Source organism: Pleurodeles waltl, chromosome 5 (assembly GCF_031143425.1).
Source record: "Pleurodeles waltl isolate 20211129_DDA chromosome 5, aPleWal1.hap1.20221129, whole genome shotgun sequence".
In the NCBI taxonomy this organism is placed as follows: Eukaryota; Metazoa; Chordata; class Amphibia; order Caudata; family Salamandridae; genus Pleurodeles; species Pleurodeles waltl.
Genome location: NC_090444.1, coordinates 1,219,838,422 through 1,219,854,913, shown reverse-complemented (window position 1 = coordinate 1,219,854,913; position 16,492 = coordinate 1,219,838,422). Strand labels below are relative to the sequence as shown.

General features: G+C 38.5%; 1 protein-coding gene across 1 annotated transcript in view; it reads right to left on the bottom strand.

Moving 5' to 3' along the window:
* Nucleotides 1-16,492, bottom strand: part of GRIK2 (glutamate ionotropic receptor kainate type subunit 2) — a 1,513,871-nt gene that overhangs the window by 427,650 nt on the left and 1,069,729 nt on the right. The window contains exon 12 of the mRNA XM_069235474.1: nucleotides 1,251-1,369. Coding sequence (XP_069091575.1) covers nucleotides 1,251-1,369 — 119 coding nt within the window. The remainder of the gene's footprint in view (nucleotides 1-1,250; nucleotides 1,370-16,492) is intronic.

Genomic DNA, 16,492 nt, shown 5'->3' with positions numbered 1-16,492 from the left:
GTATGATATGGACAATTGTTTTCTCTACTTAGGGTCGCTACAGTGGCCGTTTGAGTGTCATACTTTCAGATATTAAGCACTTCACAATAGAGCAAATGTATCCTAAAACTAAAGCTATTGAGGGACACATTTTAACCTAATTATTTTTTCCTTATTGGAATTTATTCCATAAATAAATGTAGTTTTAGTAGGGTTCCCTCATTTTCACCTTATAAAAAGACACTTTTTGAAAATTATTTGACCTGCTTTAGTTTTAGGACGGGCAAAGACTGCAAAGTTTGCAGAGTTTGTGGGACTTCAAAAACAGGTTGGGGGGCTTGAAAAGGTGAATTTCCCAACTTCATCAACTCCTGATTTTAAGTAGATCAAGGCATCCATCTGGACATTTAATTTGCTTGACTACTTAATATGAAAATATGAAATTATTTAGCAGCATTTATCTGGGGCTTTTTTTCTTTTGTTGTCTGTAATGAAGGGCCATACTGACGAAAGTGAAGCACTTAAAAATAATGTTTAAAATTAAAAACGTTGAACAAATCGATAGTCGTAATTTTATAACTGAAACCACTGAGTGAGCATCAATTGCCAGGTTTGATGTTTTCTTAACAATGCAAGTTAAATTATATACCTTCCAAATGCTCGGTTTGGAATCTTCATGAAAGCATGAAAATGCATGGACTGTATGACATGCAATTTGTTTTGTAATTAATATTAGATATGGAGTGCAAATGTTAGTTTTTTTAGACGTTGACATTACCCTATATTGTGAGCACCTGTGTTTGGTTTACAACCATCACATTTGACAAAGGATAATAGGTGCAATGTCTAATCATGCAATAATTAGTAGAGTAAATATGTATGAAAAATAAGAGGCTTCTTCATTGAAATAATGTGATACAAAACTATATTTTTGCCTCGTCGCCAATGACTTTGGCAAATTTAATGCAGCTTCCATTGTTTATTAGATTATAACTACTGTTATCTTATGAAGTAATGCATCTATTTTTTGTTAGGTGAGATATTTAATGAAGATGTATCTATGTAGGATTGGTAAACACTTGATGTGTCTGCACAATCCTCAAGTAAAGTTTAACCATGCCTACAGTTAAATGCATCAACATGACTGAAGACCTTTCTCCATGGCTACATGCACAGAGGCACCCATGCAAGTTACTTGTACGCAAGATTATTTTACCCCCAGCAAAAAGTGGGACATGGCGCCCAGAGAAAGAGCAGGCTGAATCGTATACCTTGCTGCATGAGAGCTCCAACGCCAAACCAGAAACTATTTAGCAAGGTAAAATTGTTTTCCACCACGTCTGAGTCGGGATTGCAAGGGTGTGGATTATACCACTCGTAAGGACTAAACCTGTGGTAATTGAAAAGGGGAAAAAAGGAAAAGAGATAAAAATGTCATAAGCAGAAGCGGTGTCCAGCAACTGTGCTGCAAAAGAAACAGAGACAAGAAAAGTTAAAGAGAAAATAAGAAACAGATTCAAATAGGTTCATTACATCTTGTCACAAAAGAGCAAAGTAAGGAAATAGATATCTAAGGCAAAATTCGTAATGGAAAAAGTGCAAGTCCCTATTGACACATCCCCGCATGTGCCTGGGTGGTGTTAGTCCTGTGCAATTGTTCATCTTAGTATGATTGATTTGGGAAGACACTTTCAACGGAGCGAGCAAGCTTGAGAATTGTTAACGATATCAAATAATACGGAAAAACAAAGTCATGCACAACGACCATAGTATGCTGAATGCAGAAAAGCATAAAAGACAACCCAATGAAAGTATTTTTTTTTTTAAGTGCTAGAGCACATTCATGCCAAAGCTCGTTCCATGCGCACCAACCAAAGGCAATTATTACAGTCGGACTGAAACGAGAGCATTGCATTACGGACAGCTACAGGCAAAGAAAAACACGGATGTGTCTGAGAACGGGGAAGGGAAATATCACTCAAGCATCCAAACCCAGAGATGAATATTGATGGATTATTATGTGAAATGGTGCCAGTCACACCGACAGATGTGACACGCGCTAACCCGAGAATTGCTGTGAGGAGACGGTGTCGTTTCTCGAGAGGCACGCGCACGGAAAGCGGAGCGTCAGACCGTTTCACTCAGTGGAGTTAATGTACTGTTGTGCTGCACTGCTTGACGCTGCAGTGCTCTCTGTCTGCACTGTGGCAAATGCCCCCTTGTGACCTGTTCATTAACTCCGGTCACTGCTCTCACTCCAAGCATGCGTGCACACGATGCCTGTTAGCACCCTGCTATGAATTTCTTTAGGCTCCCAAGGACTCAGTGCGCTAGCTAAATTTGATGCGGATATCTGAGACTTTGACTACAATTACAAACAAACAACAATACGAAAACAGATTTTTCAATAGGACCTCCTAACCTATTTGAAGAATGAAAAAAAAAAACATGTTTTTCAAATTGTTGCAGATGGACCGCAATGGTTAACCTTATGCGGCCACATATCGTTTATGTACGTACACTACGCATTTAACAATTCACACAGGCAAGCTGAAACAGTATGCAAAACATATACCAGCAGCACGTTTTGTGTGACGGAGCTGCAGGTTAAAATGGCGCCTGCCAATAAACAGATGAAAGGGCTCTAATTGTTGCGTTATTGGCAATATGCTTCTTTTCTAATTTAGAAAGATCATAAAAGCCACTCTGCCAAGAGCCGAAATTGAAACAGGCACCCATCAGGAGCGTGTAAAAGAAGTCTAGCATTTCATCAAAGCTGTCTGAATTACGCTCCTGTCGCTGCAGAGAATGCAATTTTCTTGCCAATAATCTCTTCAGCGCATTGAAATTCAGATGATCAAACACTCGATTTTCACCATCATAATATAAAACCGCAGCATCTTGAGACGGGAAAGGCACCACTTCACAAACAAAGGCAGATGTAAAGTTAAACTGGTACAGGGTCTGTGTGTTGGCGTAGGTTTATCATTAAACCTCGTGGCCTGGTGGAGTGTGTCACTGAAAAACTAGTTGTTTTCAATATTCCATGTATTTAAGCATCTCTTATCGAGTGGACACGAAGTCAAAGACAGAATCCAAAGATATGTACAGGATGCTGAAAGTCGGAAAGACAGTACATCTCACGTTTAAGACATTTCGAATTTCTATTGCATATTTATATATGGAACCATTGGCTTTGCTCATCAGTTTTCATTAGCGTTTCCCAGACCTGTCTTCGGTAATAACAAATGGGCATTATTTATCAGTAATGTCCTTTATTGATTTTTTCCCTTCATAATCGCTTTGTAAGATTGTCAAGAAAAGGACATTATTTATCTTTTAATTACAGAACTGGTAAACTGTCTTGCGCAGGCAAATACTAAATGCCACAGTCTCCCTTGTTGCTATGGATCAGCTTGAATGTTCACGTGTGATTGCGATGCTGCCAGGCCAGGTACATTTCCTTGACTGTCAGAGTTTGAGCTGGTGGCCGCGAGAGTGAGGTGCGGTTCGCCCACAAATTTTCAAAATGGTGCAGACAGAGCCGACATTCAATCCGGGAAGAAGAGCAGGACTAATACACCATATTATGATTACTGAAACCGTGTACCTTGATATCTAATCTGTGTCATGCGTCCTCGTTGAAGGCGATAGCAGAGCCAAGAGGTCTGGCCTTGCTAGGCTGGTATATATATATATATATATATATGTGTGTATCACTATCATGTGCCACCAAAAAAAAGAGAAAAAAAACGAAAGGAAACGATGCCACAACCTACAAAGTAGTTACTATAGTCCTGCAAAAAAATAAAAATAAAAATAAAAATTCAAAATTGCATGAAATTTAATAGAGCAGTATGTGTGCGCCCTAACAGGCAGGTATACGTAGCACATGTATAGAAAACCCATGAACATCTGATTTTTATAAGTGTAAGAACATCTACTCTTGTCTTGTGCAAAAGAGACATTACCTGAAGTGGACTGACCCATTGCCCCGTGATGTGTGCTGTGGTGGGTGTATGACAATTGAACAGGTCAGTGGGAAAAACGACTGATCCAAAGCTCCTCTAAATGCGTATACAGCTTTGTATTCTTATTTATGATTTTTCGGACTACAGGAAGCTTGTGTCACAGCTAAAGCTGTCTCTTAGAAGGACCTAAAAAACGCAGTCTGGCTAATTCAAAACGTTTTGTCAAGCCTTTCCTCGGACATGGCTCTGGAAAGTTTATAATTCATTCAACCTCTGCTTGAGTCACATCACAGAACAGGTATTTAACTTACTGTGATTTTCACATTACACTTTGCTGATTTATTGCAAACTGTGCAGACTTTATGCACAGATATATTTTGACTTATTTTAGTAAAGTGGGCATTTTTTAGGGAGTCTCCGAACGTTCGTCATACGTGTTGACATTTTTTTGTGTTCACAAACAGGAGGACACTTACAACACTTTAAATAAAGCGTACATCATGCACAGTCGCACTTTCACTTCGTTTAAAATAAGCGATTGCACGCTTAATGCCGAAGTATGTTGAAGAACCGAATGGTTTACCCTGTGACATGAGATCCTGAAGGATGTCATCTTCGGGGTTTTTAAACATAGAACATTAGAACAATGAGACAATAAAATGCTGTGAGACAAGAAAAAAATGCTTGTTCAAAAGGAACAGTGTGAAATGACGCCCATAAGTGAATAGGAATTATGATAACGGGCAGAGCACACAATCAATACTTCCTAAGCCATAGACCTTGAGATTTTAACTGACCCAAGATTTTTGACAAAATAAAGCTGTGCTATTAGTAGATCACCACAAAGGGGAGCAGTCTCTAAAGCATTTGCAATGCCCAATAACTGAGTGGAAGCCTAATGATCATGAATTTTAACATTTGATGAGGTGCTCCTAAGCAGGGTGTATTTTAAATAGATCTATTCCTTCTTTCTACATATTTGTTTTCTTTTTTGGGGTGAATTTATTTTTTGTTAAATTAAGTTCTTTAAAAATGTATGTCTTTCTGTAAATATATTTGTAAAGACATTTTCTAGCAGCTGTCTGTTTATAAGCTTTTTAGATGCTTATAATGTGTGAAGTGAATCATAATATTTATAACTTGTGCATGATACACTAAAATATATTGGGTTTTTTCATTATTTAAGGCTCTTATAATCTCCAATACGTAATGCTGGATCTACAAATGTTCATTTTATTTGATTTTCTGTGGCATGTACATCATTTAACGGCAGACTGTTTAGCTATTTACATATTTTAATTTCTTTGAGAGGTAATTTAATGACATGAGTGTGACCATTGTTACAGTCTAGATCCTGTCAGATAGGCATGGAGGGAAATGTACTTCAAATGATAGCAGAACCAAGAGAGTAATACATTTTGGGGTATTCATGAATATATGACACTGCACTATATACACTTACAAGAGAAAATAAAGATCTATTTAAAAAATCCTGAACAGGTAATGTGGAGCACATCAAAAGAACACTAATCTCTCTGGATTTTTTCAGGCTCTGAGGAGGAAGCCCTGCTTTGTATTGAACACACAAAAATGAATCTATTGTTGATCCCACAGATTCAACACATCTTATTTACCACACGTAATAATATAGAAACATTCTACTACTGCACATGTGTGCAAAACCCTCAGGCACATTAGGTATAGAAAATGGGCACAGGTTAATAACGAGTCATAAGGGAATAAGCTATGTACATGCATAGATGTAAATAACATGTCTTTGTGGATTGGTCTTCAATTGTTTATTGAGAGTACTCAGTGATTCTCATCAGGCACCCAATAGGGACAGTAAGTAGTTAGGTGAACAGGACAACCAGACAAAGGAGGCTTAGCATGTAGATGAGAAGGGTCAATTGAAGTGTGACTGTTGAAATGTTCATTAGGGGAGGTGTGTCAGAAGGGTATGGCTAATACTGTCACTGTGGGAGAAAATATCTAGGAGAATAGGTTTGAGCTATATTTTAGTTATGTAGTGAGGGAATTCATTGCCGAAGACGCCTTAGGGAAGTCATGTTTTTGGAAAGCATGTAAAAACAGCCTGATGCATTTGCTGGAAAAGAGAATCAGGGGGGAAGTTTGACAGTCGTATTCTTGGGCTGTTTATATCAGGTTAATAGGGGCCAGTTAATAATTATGGTAAACTCCGTCAAGCTATATGAAGTCACCAAAATGCAGGCACCCAGCTTTTTATATAGATCTTATTACCAAAGCAGTCAATGCCAACGTATTTGTTTAGTTTTATAGGATCAAAGGAATATAGATAAACTGAAAGGGTGAGTTGAAGAGGGAAATATCTTTATTTATGCTAACAAAGATATGCAAGCAACATTTGGATAATTAGAAAGACTTTCCCAGGGAAACATAAGGGGTTGTCTAAGAGGAATAGTTTCAATACTATAAGGAAGACTGAAATCGATTGATTGATTGAGCAGGGTTCACAAACATATGTGAAATTCTATAATTCATAGGTGAACACTTACGCGTGGCATACATTCCGTATGTTCAGAAATTCAAAACAAAATCAAAAATATGCTTAAAACCTTTCAAAGACGTAGGTTTGTACATCTCATCCTCTACACTTACTGCTGCAGATTACCCATATATTTTAAAATATGGAAACGTCCTTCCCATACACTCCATGTAAATATAAGATGTTTTTAGATTTTTCAGATCCAGCTAGCAAACGTTTTCTATTTTGTTTTGCAGTGAAGCCAACATGTGTGGAAAAATATTGGCAATCATTTAGGTAGTGGATTGTGGGTAGTCAATACCTCGCCTTTGGCCTCCCTTCTGCACATAGAACACCCATGTCCTCACCGCAGCCCTTAATTTACAAGTGTGGTACACTTGAGAGTTTCTGTAGTGGAACATATCCATTTGCCACCCTATGTGTTCCCAGATGTTCACTCAGTGAATCAGAATCTATCATTAGTGCTAAGATACTGTTCTTTTTAATCAAACACAAGTGTGAAAAAGCCCTTGTGAACTATACTTATGTACAACATGAGGAGGTCATTTTCAGCAGGCTGCAACATACAAAACATTTAATTATTTTTTATATTGCAATAAGCCTGGAAACATAGATTTGGGGGAATGACAATGATCTTTATTTGATTAATCACAAAAGCCATTTTATCCTATATAGAAATTGAACTTGTATTGCTCTTTTTTCTCTCACTCTTTTTGCAATGGACCTATATACCAGCAATCAACAGTCACATTGTTAATTGAATGTGTACATGTGATAGTACGAGAATATCAAGGGCTTAATATCGTCTAAAAAAAATAATGTGCCCTCAATAACATTTACAATACTATCACCCTATTGTACTTCATATTCCGCACCTAATAGAGAGATATGTTTGTAAACAATAGTTAGGCCAAAACATTTATGTCAGATAATTTTTGCATTCTCATTTGCATTCTCCATACTTTGATTTACAACCACATGCCAAACAGCTGGGTGGCATTTCTGATCATTAAAAATCCTTCAAACAGCAACACAATGATAACAAAGACTAAAGACAATTTGGCAAATTTAAATTTTGTGCCATTTCATGCCATCACTCCCTCAATTTTATGTTTTATTCCACATCAACACTATACTGTAAATGTTGTTTCTTATATGATCATATAAATGATTATGAAGCCCCATACAGAGATCACAATGCCAATTTGCTGCTAGTCTACATTCTGCTATTGCTTAGTATATAAGGGTTTTTAAAACATGTGAAATCAGTGCTTGCGAGAGGCCAATAACCATAGTAAATGGACTACACTCTTGAGAATGTATCAGGAATCATTAAAAGCCTCCTGATGTGTGACTGCAGCTATTGATCTCAGGTACAAATCTGCAATAGAAAAAACATAAAGGCTTGTCAAATAGTACTTATTCATCTCTTCATCTCTTACTCAAATACTACAATGGTTTTTACAGCAAGAAATAAAGAGAGTGAAGGTTCTCATACAAAACCTTTTGTAGCCATGTGCTATTAAACGAATGAGTTATTCTTATTCACTAAATAAAAATAGTCTGTTTGCATTATGGTTTACAATGGATAATTCTTTTTCTAATGAATGGTTTCTGTGATCAATGCTTTGAAGGACAAATTCAGAAATATTTTGTAAAACAGCTACGCCACTAAATTCATAAAATAAAGTGTTTGGATTCAGGTTTCTTTCCGCCTTTTACTCAATGGTAAGAATGCCACTGTGGAACTGAACCACAAAATGTAATTTAGGCTGCTTTGCTATGTTCTCATTTTGCTCATTGTTATTCTTTCGTTTAAAAAAAGTATTCAATAAATGTACACACATTAAATAGTTACTTGAAGACATGCTCTGAAAAACGTATGATGTAAGAATCTACTAACAAATGGCATAATGTTTAGATTGTTTTAATAATGTTTAGATTGTTTAATGTATGAGTATATATAATAGTATGTTTTAAAATCTACTTGCTTTTGAGAAGATGCAATACTCTTTCTTTGAAAGTGAAATGCTCTAATGTATGATATTTTTAATTTAATTGGTATGCCCTTTTTCTTTTATAATTGTTTTGTTGTTTTTTGTAAAACCAATATACAAAATGTTTTAGTGAAATTAAATTAAGATTGAATTCACATTGATCTGAGCATATTCTGCAACCAAATCAGGGACATTGTTTTTTCCTAACACATTTTTGTGTGGGGCGTGGCAGTCCTATAAGGCTAGTTGGGAGGGCTGACAAATCTTCTATTAGGGTTAGTCAGTCCCCATAGTTTTCTTCCCTTCAATGCTCTGATGTCTGATGAAAGGACTGTGTTTGTAGCGGTATTCACATATATAGGCACAATTGAATACAAAGCCACCTTTTACAAATGAAGCATTGTTGTGGTCCCAATTGCTCTGTTTCATGTTCCATTCACTCCAGCTGCGATGGAGATTTACTTTTAATTTATCCAGTTTCACTGCCACATATACTAGAAGTATATAAGCAAAAACACTTAGCTGGATGTGGATCTCAACAGTTCAAGCCATGAAGTGCTTCTTATTTGTCAGTGTTCTAGCAGTCATCGTTTCCACACTGCCTATGTAGGATTTCCAGGTACAAAGCACACTATTTCCCTGTCTTCAGTGGTATCAGCTTTGGGATGGGCCTTACGACCTTTGAAGCACAGACACACTTTGATTATAGGGCACACCAAAAGTTTAGTAACGTGAAAAGGAGGACAGAGACAAGACACTGCAAGATGACCAGTAATAAGTAATTACTTATAACTGGGAATTCAAGAAATTAAGTTCTAGTAAAGTGATGGCCACTGTAAATTGGTAAAAGTCAATTTTCATGTGCATTATTCCTTTTTGTGTGCAGTGTAATTATTTGTCTGTCCCCCACTCATCGACTCACACCTTGCCCTCTCTGCCACAAGCTTCCTCTCACACATTACGTTATTTTTCGTTGTTGAAATTTACATAGCACATAGTCCACCATTAATATGGCCTTCTAGCAATTTAATTTGATTGAGGGTGGGGGGTGCCTCACTGTGTGATTCTGGACTTTTCAATGCAGACCGAAGTCTGTGTCACTCTGTGATGATGTGTTCTATAGTTATGCTCTGGTCCATTTCCTTCTAAGTTATATAACGTTCAGTAAAATACTGGGTACCACTTGCCAAAGAATGCCACTAAATCAAAGTCAGAATATGGACTAGGATTTAGATAGCTTTCTATACTTCAAGCACGTCGCTCTGACAATCGCTAGAGAGTGCCATTCCAAATTGGCTCATGGCCTAAAGTCCTTAAACATCTTATAATGAATCAGCAGTTGGTGTTGATATAAATCTTCAGCGTTTATGGGCGGTCATAAGAATTTATGAATGCTTTTAGTATAATTCAACACACTCTAAAACTGTATTTGGATTTCCTTGTGCTTTACAGAATGATGACAAAGCACAACAGTCAATAGTTAACAGGGCAAAATCCAATTGCCTCCTCACTGTAAAACAATCCAGCATGATAATAATAAAAAGCAGGCTTCTGAGGCCTGCTTCAAGCGGCAGTGTTGTCACACAACTATAACGCACCTCATTGCTTAACTAGTTCTGCTTGTACATCTATGTTGTGTATGAGCACAAAACTTGTGCGAGGCATAAGTAGTTCCAAAATAGAGAGCTCTACGGTATACCTAGTCCCTCTATAGAAAACAGAGTCTAAGCACCCTAAGTAACTGTTGAGGAGCAGTTTGGCACCTAAGTAATCACTTATCATTGTTTATCTAAAGGACAGGAGGTTCTGAACATTCCTGATAGAAGGGGGAAGAGCATTACAGTGAACTTGAGCCTTTGCACGAAATTAGCGGCCTCCTGCTTTTACTCCCCTAACACGAGGGACAGTGGCGAGCTTAAGGCTGGTTGACCACAGTGGCCATGAGGCTTAACACAGGGATAGCAGACTAGACAAAATGGGTGTCCCCTGGGAGTGTAGGATTTTATGGGTGGTACACAAGGACTTAAAGTGCACATGCCTCTCCATAGGGAGCCAATGCAGTTTGTGGAGGAGGCCGGAAGCAGGGCAGGATTATGGGGGAGAGAACAGCGGCCTACTACAGCACTTTGAACCCACTGGAGTCTACAGATCATTGCTTTCTTAGCTCTTAAGTGTAAGATGTTACAAAAGATTGCTTGCGAATAATGGTCTCATGAGTGCAAGGGTCTAAAAATCTAAGAATGGGTTTAACGCTTTGCAAGAGGCCGAAGCACATGCCTGTCACGGATTTCACCTGCACTTCAGAGATTAGAGTGCTGTCCACCCATATGCCAAGGTTTTTGACAATAGTCTTGGGTCGAGCGGGAGGCCCAGGAGAGGAGGGCCAGGAATGGTCACCAAAAAGTGGGGGTCTTTTTCTAATAATTTAATTTCTGTTTTTCTCGTATTCAATTGTACACAACTGGCATCCATCAACTCTGTAACAGCAAGCATACTCCTATGAAAATTGGCCAGGTCTGACATGGAATTATCAGAAAAAGAGAGCACAAGCTGGGTGTCATCTGCATATGACACCAGTGTAATCCCCAAGAACTTCACAACCTGGGACAAAGGTTAAATGTAAATATTAAACAAAGTTGGGTGCAAAAAAAGGGGCCCTGGGGGACACTGTGGCTCAGGGTATACGATTGAAAACTGTAAGGGGGAAATTACCTGAAAGGATCGCTCTGAGTAAAAAGAGGCGAACCAGGACAGTAGGGAACTGCTTATGCTTAACGCTGGAACAGGATTTTATGGTACACCACATCAAAGGTGGCACTTAAGTCAAGCAGCATCAGAGCTGCGGATCTGCTTTCATCTAAAGTGCAGCATCGATGCTCCGTAACCAGAAGGAGAGCAGACTCCATACTATGCACTGGCCTAAAACCATTCTGAGAGATGTCCAAGATCTAGTTTGATTCCTGAAGCAATAGTTAAGATGGCATTGGCGTGTTTTTCGGTTACTTTTGGCCAGAAAAGGCAGGAGAGAGATGGGGCAAAAATATTCAGGTTTGGAATCATCCAAAGACAGTTTCTTCAAGAGGGGCATAACCTTGGCATGCTTCTAGAAACCCGGTTCCGATGCCGAAGATAAGGAGAGATTAATAAATTCAAACCCGGGTGGTAGGAGAGAGTCCTGAGTTTATGGAACACATCTGGCTTAAGAGGATCAGCAGGTGAGCCTGATTTAACGTGGCTTTAAAGAGTGGGTAGCTCGGACAGACACAAAGGAGATAAAGAATTAAGCAAAGGCAGGGCAGTGCTAGTGAATCCATCAGCCTCAAGGCAGCGGCATTCGAGGTAAAATTCGCATAGATATCATCTATTTTGCCAATAATATACTTTTCTAACTTCTCACTGTGGGCATTTGAGTCTTCCATAGAATCTGCTGAAAGTACTGGTTTTGTAAGACTGTTTGAAGGGTTAAAGATTTATTTTGAACGATTGTTGATACTTCTTATCTTGTTTGCAAGGTAGTTACAGTAATTAAGCAAATGATTTAGGCACACCTGGAACAGAATTAGAACAAGAAATTGCTAAAGCGTGTCCCATTCTAAGAGTATCTCTAAGTACACCCCTTCACCTTGTCTTTTTTCCTTTATTGACTTTTTTTTTCTCTTTTATTTTCTGTTCTATTCTTTGAATTTTTCTGATACAGTAATTGTGAGGAGAGCACGCCCATTCACGGATCACTTGTATTTTTCTATGCGTTTGAACTTTACTTACTGCTTCCCACCCATTTGTCATGCTTTCATTACTACCTTTAGTCATTTCTTGCTTCCTCAGTTTCTTCCTCATCTCTAATTCACTCACTCCCTACTTGTGTCTTTTCTTTCAGTATTTCTTAAGCTTTTCGTTTTTCTTGTGTTTCTCCATTCATTCTCTTATTTCCTTACTACCACCTTCTCAGCATCCTCACTTCCCTCCTTTCTTCCTCCATCCCTTCTTTCCCTCCAGCCTTCAAGTATCCTTTTTCTTTCCATCTCGTATTGCATCCATTTCTCATTCACATGATCCCTGTCCTTCGTTGCGTATTTTTTCTTCTATCCATGCACCTTTCCTTATTTGCTTTCTTCCTTCCATCCATACCTTTCTTTCAATCATTCCTCAGTTTTCATTTTTTCTTCAGGCAAACCTACCGACGAAGGACTGTTTTTGTACAGGAAAGTGTTCCTTCTTGCACAAAAAACCTGCGGGAACTGCAAGCACCCTTGCACCATGGTGCAAGGGTGCCTGCATTGGCACAAGGCAGCACACAGTTCGACAGCAAAAGGAAAGAGAAGAAAAGCTCCCTATATCTGTAAATATTGAGCACTCTTGCTCTCTTTCTTTCACGGAACACAGAATAGCAACTTTGCTTGCTGCCTTGTGTTGTGTGAAAGATTAATAAATATGCCTCTGTGTGTGTTACTTGAATTAATCCTTTCAGTGGCACAACCCAAGATCTGGCTTGAAACAGCCTTTTCCGTGGTTATAGTTTCTTTATGCTCTAGGGCCCAAACTTACAAAATACAATTATATTTTGCAAGTTTGTGCCGCTTTTGCGTAAAAAAATGACGCAAATGCGGAGCTAAAAAAGTATAAATATGGGCCTAGATGCCTCAGTTGAAGCTACCACTATGCCACGCTTGACTGAGGGTCTTGTCAGTCTGTTGTCACCAAGTGTGTTTCTGTCACAATGGCTTTCTGTCCATACATAAGAGAACCATGTAATGGTGACATGCTGGAGTACATGTTAATCCGTGTTGAAAGAAGATTCAATCTGATTTTATAGTTCACCAATGGAAACAGTTTCTCAGCAGCTCTAGAATTCTCTTTCCAATTTTCTCTCCTGTTACGATTTGGGCACTTTTTCGCACATGTCCTAAGGTAATGGAATGAACTTGCTGAGTGAAGTTTTGATTTATATTGGAACTAGCGCTCCTTGCGGCGCGCATGATCATTTTAATTGGGAATCTGAGGGAAAAAGACATGACTGAAGTCTTTCATCCAATAAGGATAAGAGGCAAAATACCTCAAGAAAATCGAGTGACCTGTTAAAAAAGCACAAAGCAACGCAAACCACCTTTGACTGAAGGAACCTGATTAAAAGCAGCTGAAACAAGAGTAAAAGCATGTGAAGTATTTTGCTACCGGTGCCAAATTAAAGCTATGCTGCTAATGACATACCCTATCGCAGCATTTCTGTGCTGTTTAATATCAGGAGCTCATTAAAAGGAACCGTGCAGGAAATAGAGATAACGTCTCTTATCTAGAATTGTGTAAGCGGGCTGCATTTTTGTTGTCTGGTTTGAAGTCACACACGATTACCCTGGAAGAGAACATAGGTGGGGTAGAGGCCAGAAGCTAATTACTTTTCCGTTCAAAAAGTACCTATGAATCGCTATTCCTTCAACACATCAACACCCATTAAACTATCACAGGATTTCTACGAGACGCCAACTACAAAACAGTGCCTCCAGCGATGAGTGACAGCAGATGTAATGAATTGTGACAAAGGTGTAGTCACAGCACCTCATTAGAGGCAGCCGTCAGCTGCATTTTACATAACTCCAGTGAATATTTGCTTATTATTTCAAGGCAATGTCTCTGCCACTTCCTAGAGAGTGACTTCAGTACTGTATTGTCAGATCTTGTCTGAGAATAGACATCCTATGCTGGTCATACGCTGAACGCATAGCTCATCACTAGGCCCACAGAAGTGAAACAGGAAAATAAAAGTACTGTAGGGAGTCAAAAATATGTTCCAAATCATAAGAACTGGTTTATCATGTGAATAGCTATATTCTAATAATCTCCACATTCCAGTTCCAAATATCCTTTGAAAAATGTAAATCCTCTTCGCATGGTTCTCTCAAGGTTGAAGGCTCCTAATTGTTGTTTTTTCCATGTGTTGCAGGTGGCTTTAGTAGGGATGGGGTAAGATTCCCTGTTCCTTTGAAAATGTGAGGATCATCAAAAAGAGTACATTAAGCCTCCAGTTTATCCTCCACAGCTTTTCTGACATTGACTTCCTTTGTTAAGTGGATGACTGAATTTTGATTCAAGAGATTGTCTTTGTTCAAACATTGACTGAACTTTTATCTGTCTAAAACAGTGACAGACTTTTTTTCACAGACTCACTTAAGGATTAATGAATGAGGTAGAGCACTCTACACCTCAGAAGGTGAAATGTGCTGTGTTTACCTATCATGCTGTCAGGATGAATCTGAGAGTATTATTATGTCTTGGTTTTCCCACTGAGGATACAGCAGATAGGAATGCTCAGTTTGCTTAACCCTCCCTGCTGAAGCAAGCAGTAATCCACAGGTCACTGGTTTTAGTACTGGCAAGGACATCTCAACCGCCTGTCCACAGGTCAGCAAATTGAGTGGCATTACCTCAGTTACTAAGAATACATTTTATTTACAGTGCTGAAAAACCATTGTGAAAGTGTGGCATGAAGTGCTACATAAAAGTATATTAAACTGTATTTCACACTTCTACAGTAAGTAAGTAGGTGCAGAATTAGCAATGAAGGAATATTACATTTGTGAACTAATATATCCAAACACAATTTTGGAGACTTCATCTAGCGGGTCATAATATTTTATTAAATATTTTTGCATTTGAGATTATATTATTATTATTTCAAAGCTTTTTACTGTTTTTTTGGTTCAGAATACAGTAGATACAATTTACGCCTTCAAGAAGGGTATTGTTTCCCGTGTATTATTGAAAAACAATATGTACAAGGTTTAAAACATGATTAATTACAGTATTATATCAAGCTTGGAATTTATATGTTAAAATGTTTTCTGGGAAAGTAGTGCTACTCTTGTTTTAATTAAGAATGCGCTTTCTAACTAGTTCTGGTCTGTAAATTGGGAGATCATTAAATAACATTACATCCTACCTTAGTAAAATCCAGGACTGGGTAACATTGACCTTCTCTACATCTCACTAGTTTACAGTTCTGGCAAGAGTTGGAAGTGCGCAGGGAACTCTAGTGATCCTGTCCCGGTTACTGATGCTTCAAACACAACAGTCTTGCTGGAACAAGCACAAAATAATTGTTTTGTGTGTTAGTTGCATCTGCAGCAGCCAATGTTCATGTGAAGTTGCTCAAATGTTGTCGCTGTGATAAAATGACGCTGACGTCTTTTCCCCATTGATTTAAAACAACTATGTGTTTGTTGATGGACATACTTAAAGAAAGAAATAAGGGGCTTATTTGCAAGCCTCCCTGGCGCAGGGAGGTGCAGCAAGAGTCTTGCTGTGCCACCCTGCGCCACTGGGAAAAGGCTTAAATGCGTTGTATCTACAAGATGAACGAGTTACTTACCTTCGGTAACGACTTTTCTGGTGGATACATTAGCTACCTGTGGATTCCTCACCTCATGAATACTCCCATGGCGCCAGCATTTGACGGAAATCTTCTTACTAGTCTCTGCACGTCGACGAGGACGTCACTGTCTCGCACGCGACGCCGTCTGACGTCATACAGGCAATAAGAGGTCCTCGACGACGTGCGGACGTCAGTACCAATCATTTTTTACGTGCATGAGAACAACCAGGCAATGCAATGAAAGAACAAAGCAACATCCATTATATTGTAAAAATACACCACATTGTATGAATAACTGTAAATGTTTTTTATGCACATATATATATATATATATATATATATGTAAAACTCTTTCTTTTAAAAATATATACACACACCAAGTATATACATAAAGATATATACACATATACCCACATATATATAAATATATTATATATACACATCTATTGCACCCTCAAAGATCAAGAGGAGCGCACTCAAGGATTACTTGGCAAGACCATAAAGGCAACGGGGAGGCGGGTGGGACCGTGAGGAATCCACAGGTAGCTAATGTATCCACCAGAAAAGTCGTTACCGAAGGTAAGTAACTCGTTCTTCTGATGGATACAACTACCTGTGGATTCCTCACCTCATGAATAGAGTCCCAAAGCAG